This window comes from Lycorma delicatula, chromosome 7 (genome assembly GCF_047948215.1).
Source record: "Lycorma delicatula isolate Av1 chromosome 7, ASM4794821v1, whole genome shotgun sequence".
In the NCBI taxonomy this organism is placed as follows: Eukaryota; Metazoa; Arthropoda; class Insecta; order Hemiptera; family Fulgoridae; genus Lycorma; species Lycorma delicatula.
This window is the reverse complement of record NC_134461.1, coordinates 86,354,140-86,380,116: the sequence shown is the minus strand read 5'-3', so window position 1 is coordinate 86,380,116 and position 25,977 is coordinate 86,354,140. Positions and strand designations below refer to the sequence as shown.

Below are 25,977 nucleotides of genomic sequence, written 5' to 3'. Positions count from 1 at the left end.
CTGTTCCATTCCTTCAATAAGGAGAGGTGCTGTTTTTATTTAGCTAAATCAATCTGTTCACTTCTGACCACTGTTGACTCTTAATAGTTTTTTCATCACTTCATTTGTTGAACTGCATTAAATTATGTAATGAGTAATTAAAATTGATTATTATCAATATTTGAATTAATTTTTACCTTTTTTTTTCATGTAAGTTATAATTCTGATTTAAATCACACTTTCTCTCTCTCTCTCTCTCTCTCTCTATATATATATATATATATATATATATATATATATATATATATCTCACTTACCAAAGTTTAGAAAGAGTAAACACAAAGATTTGCGGTATTTCTACCAGGGGTGTCTGAAATAGTGATAGGATTGTTAATAATAAAGTGGTGAGGTAATGTAACGTGACTTCACAGGACATCAAAGTAACAAGAAGCCAGTCAGTCACTTTGTTGCACCCTTTTTGTTAATTTTGGATTCTTTATTTCCACATGTTTTATAAACTGTATTTTGTAATACTCATCACCAATATTTATAACAAATATATAAAACATATTTATGTAAGCTTTATGTGAAACTGCTGATCATGACTATTACAAGTATATTACCTTCTCATCATTCATGTTTTCCTTCACAATGCTTCACCTAAGATCTCATCAAAGATTAGGACAAGGAGTAGATTTAGAAATTAAAAAAAAAAGAAGAATTTTACAACAAAATAGCAGAAGAAATATTATGCTCAGAAATGCAAGCGTGCGTAGTTGTCCTCTGCAAAATGTTTACCTGTATGGTGTGTAAAATTATAGCATAATGAAATTTCTCTGAGGCATGAGAATTTTCTGGAAGTATGAAAATCCCATAAAAGAAAGTTAAATTAATAACATTCAAAAATGTACATTAAGAAATATTGTATACAGTTTTCTTTAATGGATAATACATTGCATCTGTAACAATCTTAGTTAGGTTTGAAAACAGAACACCCCGATGCACCCTTGAAACTATTTGGAAAATTCTGAGGACGATGGGATTTAGATGAAAGATCAGTGAAATAATAGAAAACTTTTGGTAAAAAAACACAATCTATGTTTCAAATGAATACATTATTAAAAAAAAAAAAAAATGTAAATTTACATTTGAAGGATTTTTTTACAATATCCATACATTCACTCAATACATGTAAAAATCTAGTGTTTTACCAGTATATAATCAGGAGTATTTTTAATTGTTTATTTTTAAACCCACATGTCGAGCTCCTTAGCTGCTCGATTAGATGCTCCATTGATTAGTTTCAAACAGTTTTCATATTTCAGTACGGGAAGAAATGGCATATTATTACTTTTTTTTTCAGTTTACCATTTACCTAATGTGATTACTTATTTAATTCATCTAACTCATTTACCTAAAGTTTGGCATGTATAATGAAAACTGGGGCGGCTATTCGTTCTTGTGTTATAAAGATACATATATGCAAAATAATAGATGCATAATAGAATAAATTGTTATGTATGCATAATAGATGGTCAGATACATTTATTTATCTTCTTATGCTGTTTGAAAAAATATGTAGAGCTGCATGGGTAGATAGGGGGCGGGTGTAAGAATGCTAGAGGAAATGGAGATGAAAATATAAGAGGCTGTTGGTGAAACTCTTTAATACTGCCTGTGTACTAAATTATCTGTTACTCTATCTGTTTTTTGTGAGTTTATTAATCAGAAAGAAGTTATTGTGTAAAGCTTTAACTTCGTTAAAGTAAATTTTGGTGAAAATTATTTTGATAAGGTGTGAAAGAAAAGGTTAATTCAGATGTAATTTTGATGAAATTGAATATTTTCTTTGATAGCTTAGTGTAATATCCCATCCCATTCATTAATGGGATGGCTGAATTAGATGATAGATTGTAAATTTATTTAAGGTTAATAACCTCTCATTATTTATTTGTCTTATATTCAATTGACCTGATATCTTTAAGGATTTTTTGTTTTTTATCATTTTGGACTTTCTTTTGCACTTATTTTAACTAGAAGACAATGAGGAGGGTGAAATAATAGGTGGAGAAAGTAAAAAATGCCAAACTCTTGTGAGTTAAACCTGAGACCAACTGATCTAGAAACAATTTTTTCTTAATGCATATATTTATTGTTAAAAACTATATTTCCGTACATGTTTTTTCATCTGCTACATGAGAATTGCGGGACCAGCTTTTTATGACATGAGTAAAATTAATTTATCTTAACTTGATAGTAATCAGCTTAGAAAAGTTTGCACCTCTTTTTTTTGGATGTGATGAATTAATTCATTAATTCTCATAGAAGCTTTAAAGCTTGTACATGGAAATGGGTGAATGGAATTATGTGGCATATGAAAACTGCCATATATGACCAGGATTCAAACCTGGGACTCTCAGATGAAAGGTCATTACAGTACCACGTCTCTACAGAAGTTGGTGGACATCAATTTTTTGATATGTTGATAGTGAAATTTCCTCATAAACAAATAAAATTTACGCTTAATTAGTAAGATTATTCTTGCTTGTAATTTTACTAATCATAAAAAAAATTTGATTAAAATAAATTAAAAGGCTACTCATGATTTAGAAAATATTAGACTAGTGAACATTTTGAAGAACCAATATGGTAAGTGGTTATAATAAAAACAACTGGTTAAGTCATTGTCGGAATAAAAACTTAAGTATGAAGTATTTTATTATCTGTTTAAGAACATATTTCCTTGTTTGATATAGATAGAAGATATAATAATTACATGTATATATGTTTGGTTAGGTATTTTATTATAGTCTCTCCTATACGTATTGAAGTTTCAAGTAAATTTAGGAATTTATGATCTAAATTTTTATTAATAATTTGGCTTATGTGTTTAGTATTACTAATATTTGTTTTAATCATGTTTTTAAAACAATTATGTACATTAAACATGTTTTTATGCATCAATAAAGAATATGTGGTATAATTGTTTTTATCTTTAACTGATTATTAATTTAAAAATGTAATATTGTGTATCATTTTAACTAATATAACACTTAAAGGAACTTCCAGTTTTTTTTTTCATAAGTTGTGTTAATAACATATAGTTTTATTACGAACAGTTGAGACAATAGTGTTGTAGTGAATTATTGTTCTATCTTTGTAAAACAAAATGACTGTATTATTAATTTTAATTACATTCAAGAGGATGTTGTTCAGTTTGTTTATTTCATGTTTTAAGAAACAGGTTAGTATTATTTGAACAGGCTGTCTTTTATATGCATGCATGTATGTGTGAACTTCTGTTTTTGCAAGTGGTAAAATTAGAAATCCAATCAAATTGGGATCATAAGAGCAAGGATTTATGGAGTATTTAGGATAATTTTTTATAAGTTATTATTATAGATGTTCTGTATTTTGCAAGTACCAAATTGAGATTAATTTAACTTACAAAGAAATAAATACTTAATTAAATTTAATTCTAATGATGTTGTGTTGAGGTTTAAGTGAATTTAACCAATGTTTCTCAGGATTGATGGCCTGACAAGATCAACTGTTTAATTATAATTCAGGTTTTAGCCCGTTTTCTGGTAGTTTAATGTAAAAATTAATTTAACTCAGTACTTCAGATTTAAACTAACATTCATCTGAATGGATAACATCATGCCAATCAGATGTTCCATGATGTTGTAAGACTCTGGTTTATTTAAAAGTTAAAGATATAAGTAATGGCAAATAACTATTTATTATTGGTGCAGTATCAAGTTTAGAAGGGTATCTTTTAATCTACTTTAGAAGAGTGTTTAGCTTGAGAAGGGATAAAACCAAATACTGAATTATAATTGAGCTTTTCACCTGCTATAAGGCAGTGTAATCCCCTCAAATCCCACCCAAAAAATATTGAATCTATAAAAGTAATGAAAATGTAAATGTCAACAAATGTGGTTTGGCACTTCAAGATTAAACTTGTTCTTGAGATTAAATATTTATTGATCTTCATTTTTCATATGTATGAACATGATCCATTAAATTATAAAAACTATTTTTGTTTGATTTAAAAATTGTGTTTTTTTTTTTTTTAATGAGATGTGCAGGCATCAATTGTTCTGATCACTTAGCTTGATGGAAATTTGTATGTATGAAAAATGCCATGACCGACTGGAATTTGAACTTAATACCTCTTGGTGAAAGGCGGTAAATGCTACCATTTATGCCACAGAGACCAGTGTGTGTTAGTTGTTTTCAATAATGTTTGATAATTAATTGACAGCTTTTTAATTTCTCTAAAGCAGTTTCAAGTTCTATTATATTTTTATATTAATATAATGTAATTGATAGTAGAATAAAATCATTTTTTTATATGGCTTAATTATAATGTTTGAATTACATGAATGGAGCGTGTATCATAATGAGGATCATTATTATTAAACAGATATAGATGTTTAACCAGTCAAAAGCCTACTGTTTTCAACTATTCAATCAAAAGTGAATATTGTTTAATCAGCTGTTCTTTTACTGTGATTTTAATTCAACTTAGTAGTTAGCAAGCAGAGGTTAACTTGAAAGTACACCACTTCCCATATTAGGCTATTTATGCTTTTGTTATTGTTAAATTCTGAGGAAAAAATGTCTTTTAACATTGAACGATATTAAAGAAAAGTCATAACATATGACTAATAACCAACCTATTGCCTCAGAAATTTATTGTTTAATGTATTTCTTTAAAAAATAAAAAAATAATAATTAATTAAATAAATAATTAAGTAATTATTTTCAATCATTGATTTAAATCAATAATCCCAATATTTTCTCAGCCATAGAAAAAATATAGTAATGGCCATTAATGTACTCTTGCTAAGTTTACATCACTTGCCAAGGCTCGTGTTGTGACTTACTTTACACTCGTGGATTAATGGTTATCATTATAGGCTTATTGCATAATGTACTATTAAAACTATTATTTCAGTTTGTTATTGTTTTATTAATCTATTAATATTTTTTATTTTGTTTTAATTTTAGAATCATCATGGTGACTTGAGGAGTACGGGTGTAACAGATCATAGTAATGCTGTTGTAACTGGGAGCAGTGGAAATGGTGTTGGATCGGTAGCTGTAAGTGCAACTGTAAATAATTCTGGGTGTAGGAAAAACAATATCAGCAGTAGTGCTAGCCATTGTGAAAATGAACATGAGATTGAGCTCAAAGAGGTGATAAAAGAAGGTCATGAAAAGGCAGATCCGAGTCAGTTTGAACTGCTTAAAGTGCTCGGGCAAGGATCATTTGGCAAGGTATATAGAAAAATAAGTTGGTTTTATTTATTCAATCACAAGTTATAAATAAAATTTATAAAAACTAGCTATGTTTAAAGAAAGAAGTTTTTGTTATATTATTATTTTTTTTGTTATTTTATATTAATGTTGTTCGTTCAGTAACCACTGACCTCCATAGTATTGTATTATTTTATACCACTTCTTGTTCATTCTACTTCTTTAACCAGGTTCAAATCCAAATAAGGTTTGCCATATCAGATGATGTAAATTTTCGTACCACAGTCACCGTAGTTTTTTGGTATCTGGTAAGACAAATGGCTTTAAATAAAATCTGTCAAAAAATTAAGAAAATTAAAAACTTTATTTAGGAAGAAAAAATCAGATTCAAGTATCTTGTACTTTTTAAAAATTCTTTTACATTTTCCTCATTTAATATTCTCTTCTCTTCATCCTTGTTCTTTTTTCAGTATTATTTAGTTTTAACTTTAGTTTAAAAACACCTGTAGGATTTTGGAATGTTGTGATTAAAAGTATCCTTTTGTACCTGTTTTCCTAGTTGTTGAATCTCAACACTTCATAACATTAAGGTTTATAAAAACAATTGTTTTAATTGTATTTAAGAAATGTATTTTGTGTTTTAACTGTATTTAGAAATGTATTTTGTGTTTTAATTGTATTTATGTATCGTTAAAGTATTTCTTTAATATTTCATATAGATGTTTTCAACATAGTGGCCATTAAGGAAACATTTTATTTCAGTTCCCAATAAAGGAAGTTTCTTTCGTGCTGAAGTTTATATGTAAATAGTATTATTACTGTTTGTAATACTTTTTGTAATTTTAATTAACTTTAGAATGGGAAAAATATCGTTTAGAAAAGAAGAATTTCCATTAAAATTGGTGGCAATTTTGGTTGTATGTTATAGTTGTGTCATGCACATGACACAACTTCCCAGGTTCAAATCTGTCAGACATGGCATTTTCACACACCCTACAAATCATTCATCTCATCCTTCGAAGCAATATGTAATGGTGGTCTCGGAGATTAAAAAAGAAAAAAAAGCATACAAAGTAGTACATATGTTACTTGTCTAAACAGCTGTTTCCCTGAAAAGTGTTTTGAGTGTAAAGCAATTATATACTTCTTAAAAAAAATAATGCGGATGATGTTACCAGCAGTTTCAATACATTCTACCTTCTTTCGTAACCTTTTTTACATTGTGTTGTTAGTTATATTATGAAAGTATGTAATATTAAATAATAATGTTAATCATAATAATATATGTATTAGTATGTATTTTTTATTATATAAAGCTTCTTAAATTTGAATAATGTTAGTCATTATTAAGCAAGATATTCTAAGCCTTCTACTTTCTCCAGCTCCAGAAACTCTACATATGAGCATAATCTGTTCCCTATCTCATCTCATTTTCATAAGTTTACTCTTCTTTACATTTACCTTCATGCCTCTTGCAACATGCTGACCCGTTCTACAATATATTGCTTTATATTTTCAAGCGATGTTCGTGTTTAATTCTTTTTTCCATGTTTGAATTTCCCGCTTTTCTCTTCACCTAAAGATTAGATTTTTCATGTTTTAATATTAGATTTTTTCATCATTAAAATAAGTACTGTAGATTACATCTATCGGTTAAGTGTGCATATGCGTGCGTGCGCATGTGTGTGTATATGTTTATATAAAACATAAGCTCTTATAATAAAAAAAAAGATGATTTTAAGAAATTTGATTTGACATTGTAACTATATTATACTCCTATTCTGTATTATTGGAAATATTTTCTTCAAAATTGATCTAAGTAAATAAAGTTTGATTGTAAATATTATTAATATGTTCATCAGAAACAGTTCTCTGCATTTTACATTTATTGGAATATTTAAAGGATATATAATATGATTTAAGAAATTTTTGGTTATTTGTTGTTCTTTTTTTTTATTTATGTAGTTCATGTCCAGATCATTCTATCTGGATGTATGGGTTATGTTGTGTTTATTTTTTTTAAGAGTTGACTATCCTTGATTTAGGCATGACCAGTGTCTAATGCAAATTAACAATTAAAATGGTTTACCTTATAAAAACAAAATTATAAAAGTTATAAAGAATAAAAAGAGGGAAAAATAAAAAATATTATAAGTAGATTATAAAAGGATAGAAACAAAGCTGTGTTTTCAAATAAAAATAATGCTATAAAGTTTGAAAGTAAAACCTTCATTTAATTGTAAGATTCTGAGAATGAAAGTATTTACTTGTAAATGGCAAAGTATCAGGATATATACAGAAGTTTGTGCAATAGTCCTTTAATTTCATAGTATTGTAAAAAAATGATTAAATTCATATCATCAGTATAAGATATATGAGTAAAGATTTCATTATTAAAGAGCAAATATTTAATGTGAAGGATATTTAAAAATTACTCCTAATCAGCTCTTGAAAAACATTCCTGTAGCTACGTGGTGCTTGACTAATAGCAATTTAATATCATGTAACAATTAACATCCTATAACAAATTACATGCCCATTTGCTGTCCATTCTGTTTTAGTAAATCACCGCTCTATGAAACGTGGAACTTGCTGTAAGGTTCCACTTATTAACTTTAACGTATACTATAAGGTTTTTGATTTTTACATCTGAAAAGATACAACATTGCTGAAATTTATCAACAGTTATTTTGTATTTATAATAATAATGTGCCAGAGAGATATGGTAATTATTTTTGTTATAAAAAAAAGAAAAAAAAGCATGATGTGTTGGTTTGCTGTATGTGCTCACATTTTTATTTTGAATAAAGTGCTTCTGTACTAGATCACAGCACATAGTTTTATTGAAAGTATGTTTAACCAAAGTTTTTTCTAAAATATGTTTTACTAATTTTTATTTTATTTTAAATGTTAAGCTAATTATTTTACTTTTTTGTCTGTTTATTATACATTTCAAAATAACACTAGGGAATAAAAAAGATTTTTTTTTGTCTCAGGAAGAAAAATATGTGATTTTGATAGTATTTTTTCTCTTGAATTCAAATATGATATCGGTTTTTTCCTACATGCAAGGTTTCCAAGAGATATAATTTCAAACATTTTAATACTTTCTGCATTCTTAACTATACAATATTCAAACATTTGACTTACCTAGAAAGTAAGAAATGACGATTTTCTGCTATATTTTGCCTGTAGAGCATCTCTCTCGATGGTCCAACAATAATCAGCCAGCATATTAGGATTCCATTTACCTTGATACCTCTTTTCCATAGCTGAAATTTCCTGATGAAAGTGTTTTCTGTGCTCATCGCTCACTGCGCCAAGATTTCCTGAGAAGAAATCTTGGTGCAAGTGTAGGAAGTGTACTTTTAAGGACATATTACAACCCAAATTTTTATAAGATCGTTGACAATATCACAGTGATTTTCTGGCTTTCGATTTCCCAAAAAACTCAAGTAACATTTTTGAATGCTTGCCAAGCTGTTTTCGCCAGTGGATTCAATAGTTCCTCAAACTTTCCATCATGCATTAGTGATTGTATTTGTAGACCCTCAAATATTCCTTCTTTAATTTTTACATCACTAATTTTAGGAAACTTCTGTTTTGAGTACATGAAACCAGGAGTATTCTCCATGGCCTTCATGAAATCCTTCGTTAGTGTGATATGTAATGGTGGTAGATACACATTTTTGGGATTACACAATAGATCATGTTTCACATTTTTCTGTTCAGGAATGAGTGATTCGTGTTTAGGCCATTCTTTTCTAATGAAATGGTTTTCCTACTATCCCATTTACACAAAAAACAACAATACTTTGTATAATTAAGCTGCAGACCAAGAATAAATGCAATTATCTTCAAATCATCACAAATATTCCATTCATATACTGTATATTGAAGCTTTTCCAATATAAATTTAAAGTTTTCATATGTTTTTTCATACTAGCAGAATGAGCTACAGGTATTGATGGGAATTTATTGCCATTATGCAGAAGCACCGTTTTTAAACTATGTTTAGAGGAATCAATGATCAAGCCCATTCTGTTGGGTTATGTTCATTACAAAGTGTCTCCATAAGAGAAGAAATGTTGTTACAAAACACTAAGCCGTTTTCTTCAGAAAAATAATCTTTACATTCAGAATGACGATTATGATAAGTACATATCTTTGTATTCTTTTGAAGAAGATTCCATCCTTTTAGCCTGGAAGCAAGCATTTCAGACTGTTTTTTTTTGGATAACTTTAAATATCGTAAGATCATTAAGATTTTTTTGAGTCAGTATATGAGGCTCAGATGAACTGCTTTGTTCAAGCATTGTACCACGAAACCGGTTTCTTTTTCTTCCTTACTTCCATCAGACTGTAAGCTCTCTTCATCTAATGTCACATGTTCTGGAGGCTTTGGTGTGGGCAGTTCTTCACAGTGTGGAACTGGTCTCGTTGCAGATTGCAAGTTAGGGTACACCACTGTATGTTTTGATTTTGATGAAATCCCTTTAATGTTTGTTAAACAGTTAGAAGAGCGATCTTTAGGTTCACTCTAAATCATAGGGATAGCAAATGGCATGTGAGAAGCCTAGAACATGATAAACAACAGATATGTGGGACCCAAGCCCTTGTTTGGTCCCCAACTTTACACCCAAAATAAAGTTTATAACACTTTTTTACTAATTGAGTAAGTTCTTTGGGACATGAGCATCACTTCACCACATACATAACAAAAATTGTTAGGATGATTTAACAAACTATTAGGATAGTTACAAACTATTTGTAACTAATGACTAATTAAAATAAATAAAATTGTAAATATTTAATATACAATAATTATGATGGGCAAACAAAGCACTCACAATGACGTGTTTACTGGTTCACTTATCCCACAACTGGTATTGTTCTGATGAATGTGTGCTTCAATAGATCACGTTTGTACATGTCTATACATGTCTGAACCCGCACAACAGTAGCAACGCTACCCTTTGAGCTCATTTGGTTCCATCATATTTACAATGTTCTCAGAGCTTTTATTTGACAATGGACAAATGGACAAAGAAGTGTTTTAAAATATTTAAAAAAATTAAAATAACAAAAAAACTGTGGGTGATATTCCGAATACATATTTGAAAACAGGATAAAAAACTGCATTTAGTTCACCTATTGGTGTTTGTGAGACAAAGATCATGTTGATCAGTGTAATTAGCTTAAAATTTTATGTATACTTAAATGGAGCTGTTGTTTTCATAAAAGCATTATTTTAAGTGCATTAGATTTTGTGCGTAATAGAATGAAAAGAAACTAAAAATATTTCCAAAAACCCTGTTCTTTGGCCCTAATGTTTGTATCAAGAAGCATTGTGCATTGGTTTGTTTGCTGTATGTGCTCACATTTTTATTTTGAATGAAGCACTTCTTGGTAATTTGCCATTTTGTTGCTATGTTAGTGTGCTAAATTGTACTGTGTACTATAAACAGTACGTTGTTTACATTAACATTTATTTATGTATTATTTTTTTACATTTTGTTAAAAAAAACTATTGTAGACATAAGTTTTTTTGAAATTTTGTAAAAATAAATAATTATAGAATAAGTGTTATTGTAATCAACACAATAAAATCTATTATACAGTTTTTAGTTCAATTTTTTGTCATATTTTTCTCCATTTTGATTTTTTTGGTATTGTAATATTTTTATTTTTTAATAAAAACATTACTTATGAACAATATAAAATGAAAGTAATATTTTCATTTGTCTCCAGCATTTGTCTGGATGCATCAGAGAAACCATGATAAAAACTTGATAAGAACAGTACTATAAAATGCTTATTCCTCCCTATATTATAAAATAAGAAAAAGCTGAAAACATGAAAACTACATTAATTCGAGACCTAATTGATCTACTGGGATGGGCAATGGTTTAATAAAACACTTGGTTAATCAAGTCACACTTAATGAGGTCTCTCCCAGAATTTTTCCTCAACTTGAGTCGAGATATGAGCAAACATTGGCATTCCCTATATTATTACATGGCAAGAAAAACGTTGAAATTCTGGCCGTGAAGCGGCCAAGGGGTGAACTGCAACTCCTTAGTGTACAATGAGATTGTTGGCAGAGAAGAGAATGAAGTGCACAAGGAGGGTCTCAATATTATATACATCCCTTGCTTTAGGTCACACAAAGGCTTTACTTGAGCATTCAAGTGGGAGATTTTTAACATTCCTCTACAGCCAGAACTCGGTACTGACTAACTAACATCTTTGCACTTGGATTGACATGCTGGTTACCCTGCGCTTCTAAACTAATGAGAAGCACATAGAGGAGGATAAAAAAAAGCAATGAATGAGATAGAATAAATTTGTCAGGCCAGTGAGATCAGCTGCAAATTAAACTGAGGGATTAATTTTTATTTTTATATTGTGTATTTTTCAGGAAATAATTAAGTTTTATTATATTCACATTTTTATTCTTCTTCTTCAAGTGGCATCTCCTTTCAGGAGGTCTGCAGTCACCATCGCTATTTTGACCTTTGAGTTGGCAGCTCGGAACAGCTCAGTGGACGTTGTGTCGAACCATTCCCTCAGATTGCACAACCATGAAATTCTGTATCCCCCAACATTATGTCTGCCCACTATCTTCCCCTGCCTGATCAACTGGAGCAACTCGAACTTCTCTCCCCTCATTATGTGACCTAGATACTGTAATTTCCCTGCTTGTACTGTAGATGTACTCTCGAGTTGTTTATACATACTCTGTAGTACCTTGATGTTTGACACCTTATCCTTTCAAAATATCCTTAGCATGTCTATAGTACCACATTTCAAAGGCTGCCAACTTTTTCATGTGTAGTTTTTTCAATGTCCGTGCCTCCAATCCATACAGCAGCACAGGAAACACATAACATTTTACCATTCTAGCCCGCAGATATAATCTGATCTGTCGATCACACAAAAAGTACCCACTTTGAGAAATGCGCTTCTAGCCATTTCAATCCAGGTTTTAATTTCCAGTTTTTGGTCCATGTTGTTGTTAATTTTTATTAATATTCATTTTTATATTAAATTTCTTTTTCTTTCTGTTTTTTAAGGTATTCCTTGTTCGAAAAGTAGTTGGTGCAGACAGTGGAACACTATATGCAATGAAAGTTTTAAAAAAAGCCACATTAAAAGGTTAGTTATGATTTAAAAATGTACTATTTAACTATTATTTATTTTATGAGCTATTTATTGTGATTTTAATTTTTTTTTTAGAATGATCTATATGAGTTTCTGAAGAAATGAAATGTAAAAAGTTGTTTTTATGGATGGCATTACCCCATGTACAAAGTGTGTGTGTGTGTGTGTGTGTGTGTATATATATATACACATGCTTGTGTTTATTGGGATGTATGATTATGATAAACTTAACTGTCATATTTGTTCTGCCAAGCAGATCAAACACTCAGTTTTTTCCAGATATTAGTGGTTTTCCTATTTCTCTAAATTTTGTAGTTTTCTGATACTGTTGAAATTGAATAAGAAAAAAGGTATGATCTTGAGCTATTGTAAGACTGTTTAGGTAGGTGTTATTATTATGGAAGAGTTTTTTTTCGGAGGTAGTTTTAAAAAAATGATCATAAATGGGGTATGACAGTTGTCATTGGGTTTTGTGTTTTATTTTGTTTGTAGCTTTTATCTTAATGATGTTATATATATATTTGTTTATTTAAGTGTATTCTATCATTTTCAAAGGTTTGAGTGTTTTTGTTAAGGCCTAAATTTTGATTACATTATTATCTTGACTATAGTTATTAACAGATAGTGATGCACACCTTTTGAAGCAGCCTATAAGTGCCAAGCAGTTTGTTTACAACAGAATAACTTATATATTGGACCCATCATAAGAAAAATCATAAATATACTCATTGAAATTAAATAAATAACTAATATTTAACTAATTTATGAAGAATTTTAAATGATAACTGCTTTTTTATATTTAACAAACCATTAAAATGTTATTTTTCAACTAAATATTTATTTTTATTTTTAAAGTAAAAATAAATCACTAGTTTTAAAGTTTAAATCACAATTTTGTAGTTGTATTAGTTATACATTTTTAAGGATTTGTAATTTATTCAGGATAGAGTCGTGTATCACCACTGTTTCCATGACAAAATTTTCATTTCATGCAAAATGGCTAGTAGTAAAACTATCAGCTCATAATTTAGGGGATGAGGTGGTAGTTTTTTCTCATTTGAATTCAGCCATACATCTTTTAATCAGTGGATCTATAATAATCGATCATAATAATTTAATTAATGGAAAATTCATAATAATAAAAAGAAAATGAAAACAAAATATGTTTTATGATTTTCACAAAATTATTTAAAATATATAACATATTTTATGAAAAATTAAAAAAATGAGAACATATTTTATTTCTTTTTATATCTGTTTATTATTTTTATTAATTTTTGGTACTTTTAAATTACAGAAATACAAACCAGTTTATATTTATGAATAATGCAGTTTATGTAGTTAAAGTATATTTGTTAGTTGTTAATAATAATGTGGCGTACTGAAGTTTGTTTATATTTTTTATCAATGTGTTTTTTAACTGGAAAATTTCTTTCCTTTCATTTATTACAATGCCCCATACATCACCTTCTGAACTATTTAATTGTTTTAGAAATATATTTTATTTTATATATACTAGATAAATTATATTAGTGGTAACTAAAACCTCTAAATGTCATTATATGTATTTACTTCATGAATTGTAGATGATGGTTAGCGAATTTAGTCATTTTAATGTTATTATTAAATGGTTGCCTGTATGTAGTGCTTGTTACTTATTAAAATTGGGTTAGGATTTCAGATATTAATTCAATTAAGTGGGTAATTCAATTACACTACAATAATATACAGTAAGTAAATCTGGTAATATGAAATTACTCAACATCATAAGTGTGTATTTGTTGTCTCTTACAAACTTTAACCTTGCAATAATTTAATTCATAAATTAATAATCACTCAAAAAAATACACAAGTTATGTAGTATTTAACTATAAAAGTATAAAATTAAAAAAAAAAAAATTATAAATAAGCATGGAAAGACACTTTTAAACAGAATAATAATAATTATTATAATAATATTGTAACAATAATAATATTGGAAGGACAGGTAGAAGGAAAAAATTGTGTAGGCAGGCCACGTTTGGAATATGTAAAACAAATTGTTAGGGATGTAGGATGTAGAGGGTATACTGAAATGAAACGACTAGCACTAGATAGGGAATCTTGGAGAGCTGCATCAAACCAGTCAAATGACTGAAAACAAAAAAAAAACATAATTAAAGAATAAACAATTTTCAATAACAGTACTTGATAAAATTTTGTTATAGATTACTTTGGTTTTGTTCTGGACCTTAAGAGGGCTGAAATCTCTGGTTATTGTCACCATTAATAAACATTAAGTTTATTAATGGTGGCAACATATGGAGCCCTTTCGAGAAAGTCTGTATTATTTAAAAATTTTGAACCTATGTCATCGTCTGTAATATGGAAGGCCATAGTATAATTATCAAAAGAATTCCATCTATTAACTGTCCTGTTTTTTATGATTCACCTTAGAAGATTTTTCAATTTGTCCCAACTGTTCTTTATCGTATGATTAGCATCAAGGAGATTAGTTTTTCACTATTTTAGCTGTACTTGACTAACTGTTTTTTATGATTCACCTTAGAAGATTTTTCAATTTGTCCCAACTGTTCTTTATCGTATGATTAGCATCAAGGAGATTAATTTTTCACTATTTTAGCTGTACTTGACTAACTCGATAATATCAGTAATCATTTATCTCATGTGTAGCCATTAAATTTTTATGATTTTAATTATTCTTTCCTATAGGTATTTGATTTTTAGATTTTGTTTTTGATGATAAGAAAGTAAGTTTTTTTGAATTTACATTTGTATGACTGGTGCAGTTATTCAAAGTCTATCCTCTATAGTATTTTGCTTCCTTAATGATTTCTTCAAATTAATTAAAAACTCAAAATAAATTTTGTTATTATCAAGTAATTCTTACTTCATTTTTACTCTGGTGGCCAATAAACTCCACTGTAGCACTGAGTTTTTAGGCTTTCTTACCGCTAACAATTCATTACATAAGTCGCAGTCATGTTGCACTAGTAGTACAGTAATGTGGTCTTGTGTTTTTCTTTGAAGTTATTACCTATCTTTGAAACTCAAAGAATTATCTGATAAAGCTTTGTAATGTAGTCCAGTTTCAATTGCAGCTATCAACTGAACCTGAATTTTTCAAAATTTTAGGGACAGTATTTTTATCTATTCTTTTTCAACTATTTCATCAAGAGTCCAAATTTTCACCAAAATGTTTTACGTACTGCAGTGTTTCTCTCCTCCCATCTTAAATCCAATCCATTTTTTGGTTTAAACTCACAAGGTTTTTTTAATCAATTAAATGTATTTTTCAATTAAAAAATGTCCAGCTAATGGTAGCATTTACTTGGCTTGTGGTTAAACCATTTCAGTAGAGTTTACTCAGCAGTAACATTTACTTTTTCTAAACAAATTTTCATTTAAAACTACCTTTTTTAATGTTTCACGATGTTTGTTTTTTAAATTTGACAAAGTGAAGTTTGAAAAATCCCTAACTTCATAGAAGTATTACATTAATTATAGGTTATCATAATTTTTAATAAATTCTAATATTTCTTTACTTAAGTTCTTCCTTTTTTTGACACTTTTAAAATTCTGTAAAGACAATAGTACTGTATGTTTTTTAAAGTTGGAAAACCAAACTATATGATTATAGACAATATACCATGATAAATATAAAAGCTGTACAGTGGTTGATAAAAAGGTTTCATTGTATAGCACACTTTAAGATAGCGTTAAACAACACTGACTAAAGGGGTGAATGAATTTTTAACATACTGTATTTCATTGTCTAATGCTATATGTTGGAGACTGGATCGTACAAAGAAAAAAATTATGTTGAATAGACATTCTATAAACATTGTATCTGTTTTAATTTAATGTACTCAATAAGATTGCATGCAATGTAAGGAGTTTAATTATAATATTTAAAATGATCATATATTGTAATGCATATAATGCATTATAAAACAAAGTTCATTTTTCAAATGCTGAGAAAAAAGGATTCAACAAAATAAAAAATTAGTTCCTGTATTATATAATTTTTCTATCTATAAAGTGGTTTGTATTTGAAATCTGTGATTTGATTCATTATAAAATTCACTTACCTACTGATTCAGATACAGTGTTTACTGTAAGGGAAACAACTAATTTGTTTCTTTCGTTTTTTAATCCTGTTTTTATATCAGGAGCTATTAGAATTATCTTACCACAGATTCTTTAAGAGGTACCTAAGAAATTGTGAAGCAGTATTATAAAAGATTTAACTTTTATCATTAGTCAAAATATTTTCTACGTAGTTTTATTTAGTACCTTTTGAAAAATAAATGCATTTAGCTTTCTACATTTCAGCTTTCTACCTATTCAAAATGTAGAGAATACAGATAAGTGGTAAATCAGTGAATGAGTTGACTTTTATAATCACAAGTTTATTGAACACATTCATTTTAAATGTATTAAAATTTTTTGTTAATTTAATCATGATGGGTTTATTTCTATCATTATGTGAAACAATTATGTTTGGTTTTCATTATTTATATAACTTGCATATCTCTTTTCATTTAATTTCAGTGCGAGACAGAGTGCGTACGAAAATGGAACGTAATATTTTAGTCGACGTAAGACATCCTTTTATAGTACGTTTACATTATGCATTCCAAACTGAAGGAAAACTATATCTTATATTGGATTTTCTTCGTGGAGGTGACCTTTTTACTAGATTATCAAAAGAAGTAAGTAATTTTTTTTATTGTTTAATTTTTCTGTTTTTATTATTAAACATTTGATTTGATATCTTCATTTGTCATAATTTAAATATGTTTTCTAGAATGTTCTGTGTGCTTATTCATGTGCTCTGATCAGTAATGTATCTGAAACGTGTGTACGTGTGTGTGTGTATATATATTGTTTCCACATATATGCCTAATTTAATATCGGTGGACAAACACGGTAGCAACTCAGATATGAGCTGGCGCACAGTATACATACGCGCTGATACAAGCATCACTACCGCCGCGCAGATGATCATGCAGGTTTCCCACCATAGCGGCGCTGTGGCCCTACCACTCTCAGGTTACAATAAAAGAGCGTGCACAAGAGTAAATTTTCAATTCATCGTTGACCACCGCCTGGAGAAGACCAAGAAGAAGACAGAAGAAGTTCCCTGGCTGCCTCAACGTGGGACCTTCCAGCGGATGCCAGCATCCCCACTGGAGCAGATGTCCTCATTGGTACACCACCTAATAAGTTTCTAATAAATCTTAAAATTTCCCAAGCATTTTAGGGGAAACTTCTTACAGGTCATTCATACCTGCAATTTCAATAAGGTGATTAATATTGGTATTTAGCATAGCTTATTTCAAAGAATTTGTCGGTGTCTGAGTAACAGGTTGTTTTCTCTATCATAGTAAACTTGTTTGTATCTAAAATCATTCAGTTATCAGTTATGTATAAGTTCAAACAAAAGCTTACACTGGAAGTAGTTAAAGTGATATGCACTTGAAACAGAAACATCAATGAGGCAAAAAAAGGATTTCTGAGACTTACTTTAGTTTAATTTTTTGAAGTGACATGCACAGATTATAAGTCTGTTGTTATCATTCATTTTTCTCATTTGGTATATTACATTATGTGATGTTAAAAGAAAAAACGTTGGTTACGAATACAATAATTTCATATACAGGCTTTTTTGTATTGAAAATAGATAAATATACCTGCAGCTCAGATATAAATATGTTTTGATATGATGAAATTTTAATGTTTACAATACATCTATTTGTTTCTTACTTTTATTTATTTTTTGTTGTAGGTTATGTTTACAGAAGAGGATGTCAAATTTTATTTAGCAGAACTTGCATTAGCGTTAGATCATATTCATTCATTAGGAATTATTTATAGAGATTTAAAACCTGAAAAGTATGTACTTCAAGTTTAGTAATAATTAGAATAGTGCATTTGCATGAATATATACGTTATTTATCACATATGAATGTGTGTTCTGATGGGATGAAATTTACTTAAAACCAAGTAGTTGTTAATAAAGAAATACAATGTTTGTTCAGAAAATAACTGAACATTTTTAATTATGCGCCAACGAAGATATTTAGTGATGTGCGGTTGGCAGCATTGTGTTCCACATATGTGTTACCACATGTTTTTGGATTGTTGATATCTCATTTAGTTTTTGTTATTGTTGAGTGTAACATGTTTAAGTGTAGTAGTGATTTTTGTAACGTACAATTTTTGGGAAAAAAATTTTATGTGGTAAATTTTATATAAAATTATGTCTGAAACTGAAGAAAACTTTCACAAAAACATTTCAACTTTTAAACAAGCTTACTGAGATGATACTCCAGATCATATGCAATGTTATGAATAGTTTTCACAGTTAAAAGTGGTCATCAGTCAATTGAAGATGATCCTCCACCACGGAGGCCTTCAACATCAATTGATGACACCCACATTCAGAAAATTAAAAATCTGATGCGTATAAATCACTGATTGACAGTCAAAGAACTTGCAGAAGAGGTTAGCATCTCGATTGGATCATTCTGTGACATTTTGACTGAAAAATTGAACATGCATCGAGTTGCAGCAAAGTTTGTTCCTCGCTTAATGATGAACAGCAGAAAAAACATCGAGTGGACATTTGTTGACAACTTCTTGAACAAGCCATTGTTGATGAAACATTCATGTGAAGCATCATAACAGGAGATGAAAGCTGGGTTTATGACTATGACATTGAGACAAAAGTTCAATCATCACAATGGATTGGCAAAGGATCTCCACGCCCCAAGAAAGCATGTCAGTCTTGATCCAATGTCAAAGTGATGCTCTCTATTTTTATTTTTTTATTTTAATAGAATTGTGCATTTTGGATTATTGCCTCAAGGTAAAACAGTGAACTGTGCATACTCAAGGCATTTTACAATGGTTATGTGGAAAATCCTCAAAAAGAGATCAGAGTTGTGGCGAGACAACTCATGTTTCTTTCACCATGACAATGCGCCTGCACTCTCAGCTTTGTAAATTCATCAGTTTTGTGTCAAAAATCAGATGACTGTCCTCCCTCAGCCTCCCTACTTGCCAGACCTGGCTCCTTGTGATTTTTCTCTTTTCCAAAATTAAAATCAGTGATGAAAGGATGCTGTTTTGGGACTATTGGTGACATTAAAGCAAATTCATCACAAAGATAAAGGCAATTTCAAATGAAGTTATCCAGGACTGCTTCGCAAAGAGAAAACTGCTGGGAAAAGTGTGTGAATTGGGGAGGGGAATACTCTGAAGGTGACAAAACCAGTAGTCTGTAAAATTAATAATAAAGATTAAAAAAATTAGTTGAATTATTTTCTGAACAGACCTCGTATATCTAAACGTATATTTTTTGTTTAATTTAAGTTTTGACAGCATCTAATTTTTCTTTATTCTGCATAATATTGAAATACACTCCGTATGGCTTAAGAGTAATATGACCAACAAAACCCCATTTGATATACATTTTTTAAGCAGCAACTGAAGCAATCAAGTTTTAAATTATGTACATCTGGAATTTTTTTATTAATATAGACTAATAGTATTATTTTACTGAAGTTGATTAGTTTTTTTAATAATAAAAGATTTCTTATCTGTAATCAAATTTCTGTCAAATATTTATATATTATAATTAAAATGAGCTATAATTTATTTTTATAAAATTTTTTTATTTATTTTTAGCATTTAATATTCAATTTATTAATCAATATTATTATCTAATTTTTCATCTTCATTATCAGTATTATTGGAGTATTGATTTTCTACAATTTTTCCTGCCGTATGGTTTAATTGTATCGCTTCTACTTTATTCATTTCACGACCAATAAATCTTGCCAAATCTTCTTGGAAACTGTGATTCTTGACTCCATCATTAACCTTTTACACATTATTTATTTGTTGTATTATGTCTGCCAACACAAACTTTATTTGTGCCCATATTAGTTCAGTCGCATTCAGTTTGTACTGTTATGGTAGAATTCTAGCAGTTTTGCCAGTAATATTTTTCATGTTTGTGTTTATGGGTTTTTTTTATTAAATTTAAAAGTTGCAACTTTATATTGTTTTCATTGAATTTAATATTTTTTTGGGGATCCATTTCTGAATATCAGTTTTTTCCAAGCATTTTATTCTTTCATAGTACTACAGTAAATTATGGACCTTGGCTTCCTGGACTATGCATCTACAGTTATCTCTTCTAGCCACCACTTCTTTCCAGTTCCTCACCATCATTACCTGTAACTCAATAGTCACAACTTGCAACTAGACGTGGGCTTTTCTGATATTTCTGCTAAATAAAAACTGTTCACTGAAAAAACAACTGTTTGTACAAATAGTAGATTGTGAAAAAACAGCTGGAATATTGATAACATAATAGTTTGCTAAGCAAATGACTTGTTCTCAGCAAACAGTATCACTTTATCTCTTTTCATTAAGCTATTGTTCATTAGAGTGAACTGACAGCTCTATTTGGTATTCTACATGTTGGCTATGCAATATTGTTATTGGGCAGAAGAAATGAGCCTACCTAAGTAAAGCAACAGTTCATGCTTTTCTGAGAAACAACAATTTAATTAAACAGTTTGCTATTTTCTGACGCGTCTCTACTTCCAGCTAACATATCCCTAGTCTCCCTCTATGCCTTGTCCCCCCCCCAAATCTCTTCCCTGAAAATTCGTTTCTGAAACCTTTTTTAAAGCATCCTCTCCATGCGATCAAGCCAGCTAATTATTCTTGATTTAATAATCTTACAACATCTCCTACTTGTAATATATTTTCTATTTCATGATTTTGTCTCACTCACCTCTTACCTGTGTCACCAAAACAATATTTTATAGTTTCCAGTTTTGCAGTATTATTTAGATTTCAATAACTTTTTAGGTTTTCATCACACACTCTTATTTCTGGTGATTATCCTTTCATTAATTTCACTAGAAATTTCATTATCAGATTCAACTTGAGCCCCTAATATTTAAAACTTTTTCTGCACTCGCATTTTTAGGCAGTTTCTATATTATGCCTTTAGTTCTTCTTGTTTAGGCAGATAACATTTTCATATATTTTATTTGTGTTCATTAATCCTTAATCATATATCATAACTTTTTTCTTGATGCCCAAAGCTCTCTGTTAAGGCATTTATATTCTTCGCATATGATGATTCATATCTTCTTTATACGATGACTTGCCCATCCTTATAAAATACAGTATGATTAAATCCAGCCTTTCCATGGCTTTGTGTAATGCCAGATTAAATAAAAGTGCTGATACTTCATCTCCTTGCTTCACTCCATTCTGTATGTGGAATGTTTTACTCATTTTACTCTTACTATGATCTTACTATGACTTATAACTATAAGCTTTGTAAGTACGCATAGCACACATTTGTTTAAAAAGTTTACTATGTTAATGTTATCAAAGGCTTGAATAAAAGTAACACACATACTCACACCTTTCCATTGTTTAATGATGAGCAAAGATATGGTTAGTATCTCATACCTATCCACATGCTTAACCTTCTCATACCTAAAATCCACAATAATGCTTTTGCTATGGCCTCTGCATGAGTCAGCTGTTTCATCAGTTTATTTTCGAATATTTTCTAAGCAGCCTGCAGCAAGGTTTTTGCTCTATAGTTGTTACATTCTTGTTTTTTCCCCTTTTTATGTATGAAATGGATCAATTCTATTCTCCAGTAATCTCTAGGCATCTCCTCCTTTCTACATATGAAACGAATCAATCATTTTACATTATAACAATTTTTTATTGCCATTTTTCCATATTCCAAAGGTACATAATCTTCTCCAGGAACTTTACCATTTCTATGGTTCTTGACCACCTCCTTTATGTTATTTAACATGGATTTTCACCCTCTATTTCCACTATATGATATTGTGGTTCGTTCATCTTCTCATCATCCATGTTCACACACCTTTGAAACTTTATTCATAATATTCAGCCCATCTGTTCAGAACAAACCTCGCCTCAACAAGATGTTTACAGTTCTATCTTTACCAATATTAAACTTTAGTTGATAGCCATTATTCATTATTTTTATTGCTTGATAATCCATCTGTGTTCCACTTTCCCTTTAAAAAAGCTCAGTATTACGTAGTTCCCTTTGTATGTACTCCCTCTTTTTCTTTCTTAGCAGTTTATCTGCCTTTCTTCTAGTTTCTTTTTATCATTCTACACACTACCTAATCTTTCTCTGTATCACCGATGACAATCCATCTCGATTCTTTTTGCTATTACCTCTCTACACTCATCAGAACATTCTATATTTCTTAATTTTTTTTGTTCCTCTGACAGTATGCTTAGTCACTTTCACAACTGCAACATCTCCCTCCAACTGCTCATTGTTTCTCTTAACTTGTTTAATTTTTCCCTCAATCGCAGACTGGTACAGTAATATTTTTTGATCTTCTTAATATCATTATCCCATTTAGATCTTTTCCACCCTCTTATGCTTTTTTATTTATACAAGTATTTTATAAATAGTAACTAATTAGGTAGTGATCTGAGGTCACAGAGAGCTCCTAGTAACTTATGTTTTCTACTAAAGTTATGTGTTTTCTGAAGTTTGATAACTGAATTTCTGCTAGGGACTTCCAGATATCTAGTTTTTTTATTAATGGCTAAAACATGTACTTAAAGAATAGGTCCTGTTCTAATCTCATCTACCCTGAAAAGATTACCATTATTGTTCATTACATTGTGCTTCCTGCTATTCCATTTAAAAAGCCTTTTTTGCCAATATTAGCATTAGTCTCCTAGCAAGCCAACAGGTCATGCTTCAGTACCTTTTGGTAACATCTTAATAACTGAATCTTAAAACTCAGTGTTTTAATTTTCCTTAGTTAGGCCATAAGCAGACACCATAGTAATATTTTTAAAGTATACTTTACATATAATCTTGCACATTCTCTCGTTTATTGTCTCAAATATAACCAAACCTTTCCTTAGTCAGTTATTAGTAAAACACGCAGTTTCACACTGTCCCACTTTCAATTTAGCACTACTATACACCAGAGTGAATTCCCTCTTTCAGTTCTTCTGCTCCCTCTCTACTTCACTTTCTGCAGTGCCACTGTGTCAATATTATATATCTTCATCTCAATCATACCTCAATCATCTTTACTGCTTAAGCATAGTGCTCACATTTTATGTTGCTGCATTAAAGGTGAATTTCCATTTCCAAATTTTCTTTTTGCACTCTCATTTTATTATCTGTAATCCCACTATATCTGAAGTTCATTCCTTGGTTTCATTGGTGTGGAGCAGCAGATACCATAATCAACCTCCAACCAGAGGATCAGGGATCCTTCTGTTGGGATTACCTTATCCTAGCTGACTAGTTTTTGTTTTAAGTCTCTAAGAACCTACTTCTAATCCATTCCGCTACATGACAACAATTAATGTCATTACGCATTGTCTAGGGGTTAGTTAAGGACTCATTGATCTAGAATTTGCTGGCAGAACTGATTAACTGCAGTGGTAGAAGGCAAAAAGGAAGAAATACTATAAATGTACAAAGGCTTGTCTCATGGCAAAAACAGTAGGCATAAATTGGTATTTACTGGTGTAACCTATTCAGCAGCAGTTCCCCTACCAGTATCTTTTACCAGCCTTTAATCAGAACCAAAGTTCTTACAAGCTTTGATTCCCAGGGCTCTTTTCCAAGCATTAGACTGAATATTTCCTGCTTTGTAAATGATAAGTGACGTTATCAATGTAAACAACTGCCATTGTCTTCTAAGAAGAGAGAATTTTGTTTAAGCACATCTTATAACTCTCTCCATTCATTTCTTCATGTTAATATTTTCTTTTTTTATTGGAAAAACAATATTTCATACTTTAGAACTCTTCTCATTACTGATGTGACAAATAACAATTCCTTCACTTTGCCTTTCAGACCTTTTAAATTAACAGAAAATCCTTTCAGAAAAGTGTCTTTGCTTGATTTTATTGTGTTGTCCACCCAAGCATTACTACATATTTTGTTTATATTAACACAAGTCTCATCAGGGAAAAATATTTTTTATCCCTTTTAATTAAAATACTTTTCTGCTTTGTTTTTTCTTTGTTTAATTGAAACATTAAATCTGATGTTAAAAGATAATACAATGCCCATCCATGTGTTTAATGCACACTAGTCATTCAAATATATGCAGGTTACACTCTGGGTAACCCAATATAATATCAGAACTTGGTAAAAATGCAAATTTAAGTATAATTTTCTGACACCATGATTTGTTACCAATGAAAATTGAATAAATGCAGATTACAGAAAGAATATTTTATGCTTACATAAGTTGAAGTATTTTGTAATTTTTTTAATATCGCCATATAAGCTTGAAGCTTGTGCATGGGATATGGAAATGGAATTTTGTAGGATATGAGAAATGCCATGCCTAACTGCGATTTGAGCCTGGAAGCTCTGGATGAAAGGCCGAGACACTACCACTCTGCCATGAAGATTGGCATTAAATCAGTATAACTAATAATGCTAATCTCTGTGGCAGAGTGCTTTTCATCTACATCCAGGAAACTTTGAGTTTGAATCCTGATCAGGCTTGGCATTTTTCATATCCTACATATTTTTGTTATCATTTACATGTGCAAGGCTTAAGATTTGTGTTTAATTAACAAACTAACAAAAAAAAAATTGCTTTGTTATTATTATTATTATTAACTTACATAAATGAAAGAGGAGGATCTCAAATTGACCTTTGTTTATTCTTGTACGTAAGTTCAAGCCTTTTGTATGTATATAGATCAGTTTGATGATGGTTTTTCTGAAGGTCTTTATGTAAACTATTTCTGCGTATCGTTTGAAGAAAATTTTTTTAATGAAAATCTTCATTGTTTATGAATATAATTTTAAGATAATCTTTTTCTTTTTTTTTTTTGTTATTGGTTAGTTTTGGATTGCTATACTGTTATAAATTCTGATACTGAAAGTAGTATAAAAAATTCAAGGAAATTTATTGAAACACTTTGATAAAATAATAATTTCCTAGCAGTTTCTTTATGTCATTTCTCTGTATTCGATATCTTACTATTATCAAAGTGCAATATCTGCAAAGGCATTGTACTTGTTTCATAGTTTCATATTCTGAAATTATGAACATCTAAATACCTTAAGCTGAAATTTTTATGTAGATAGAATTTTATTATTTATGAGTGGAGAAATGGTAGTTAACTTATCAAAAAACTCTGCTTTTATCATTATACGTTGTATAATGAGTTGTAGAATTTTTATTAAAAAAAAATAATAAATTTTTTTAATAAAAATTCTTAGTTAAATGCAATATGAAAATTTTGCTTGGCATATAACTTCTATACTTATTTTTTATTTTTTTTTTTTTATTAATTTTTCTTTTCTATACTTATTAATTGTAGTAGAATAATAGAATACAGAGAGATCCAAAAGTTGCCCACGTCAAAGTAATAAAAAAATAAAACATTAAGTAATAATATTTAAAGATTTATTTATTTTCACAACATATGCTCAAAATGTGCTGCATTCAGTAATGCATGTATGAACTCTTTTTACCA

The 25,977-nt window shown here is 29.6% G+C and overlaps 1 protein-coding gene across 2 annotated transcripts in view; it reads left to right on the top strand.

The window, feature by feature from the left end:
• The window catches only part of LOC142327344 (ribosomal protein S6 kinase alpha-2-like), a 304,040-nt gene that overhangs the window by 248,397 nt on the left and 29,666 nt on the right, over positions 1 to 25,977 (top strand). Inside the window, exons 1-5 of one of the 2 annotated variants that reach the window (XM_075370302.1) lie at positions 3,101 to 3,223; positions 4,996 to 5,265; positions 12,321 to 12,402; positions 16,963 to 17,123; positions 18,200 to 18,306. In XM_075370302.1, coding sequence (XP_075226417.1) covers positions 3,149 to 3,223; positions 4,996 to 5,265; positions 12,321 to 12,402; positions 16,963 to 17,123; positions 18,200 to 18,306 — 695 coding nt within the window. In that variant the 5' untranslated portion in view covers positions 3,101 to 3,148. Of the gene's footprint in view, positions 1 to 3,100; positions 3,224 to 4,995; positions 5,266 to 12,320; positions 12,403 to 16,962; positions 17,124 to 18,199; positions 18,307 to 25,977 lie in introns of those variants that run through there. The other variant, XM_075370301.1, reaches the window with a different exon arrangement.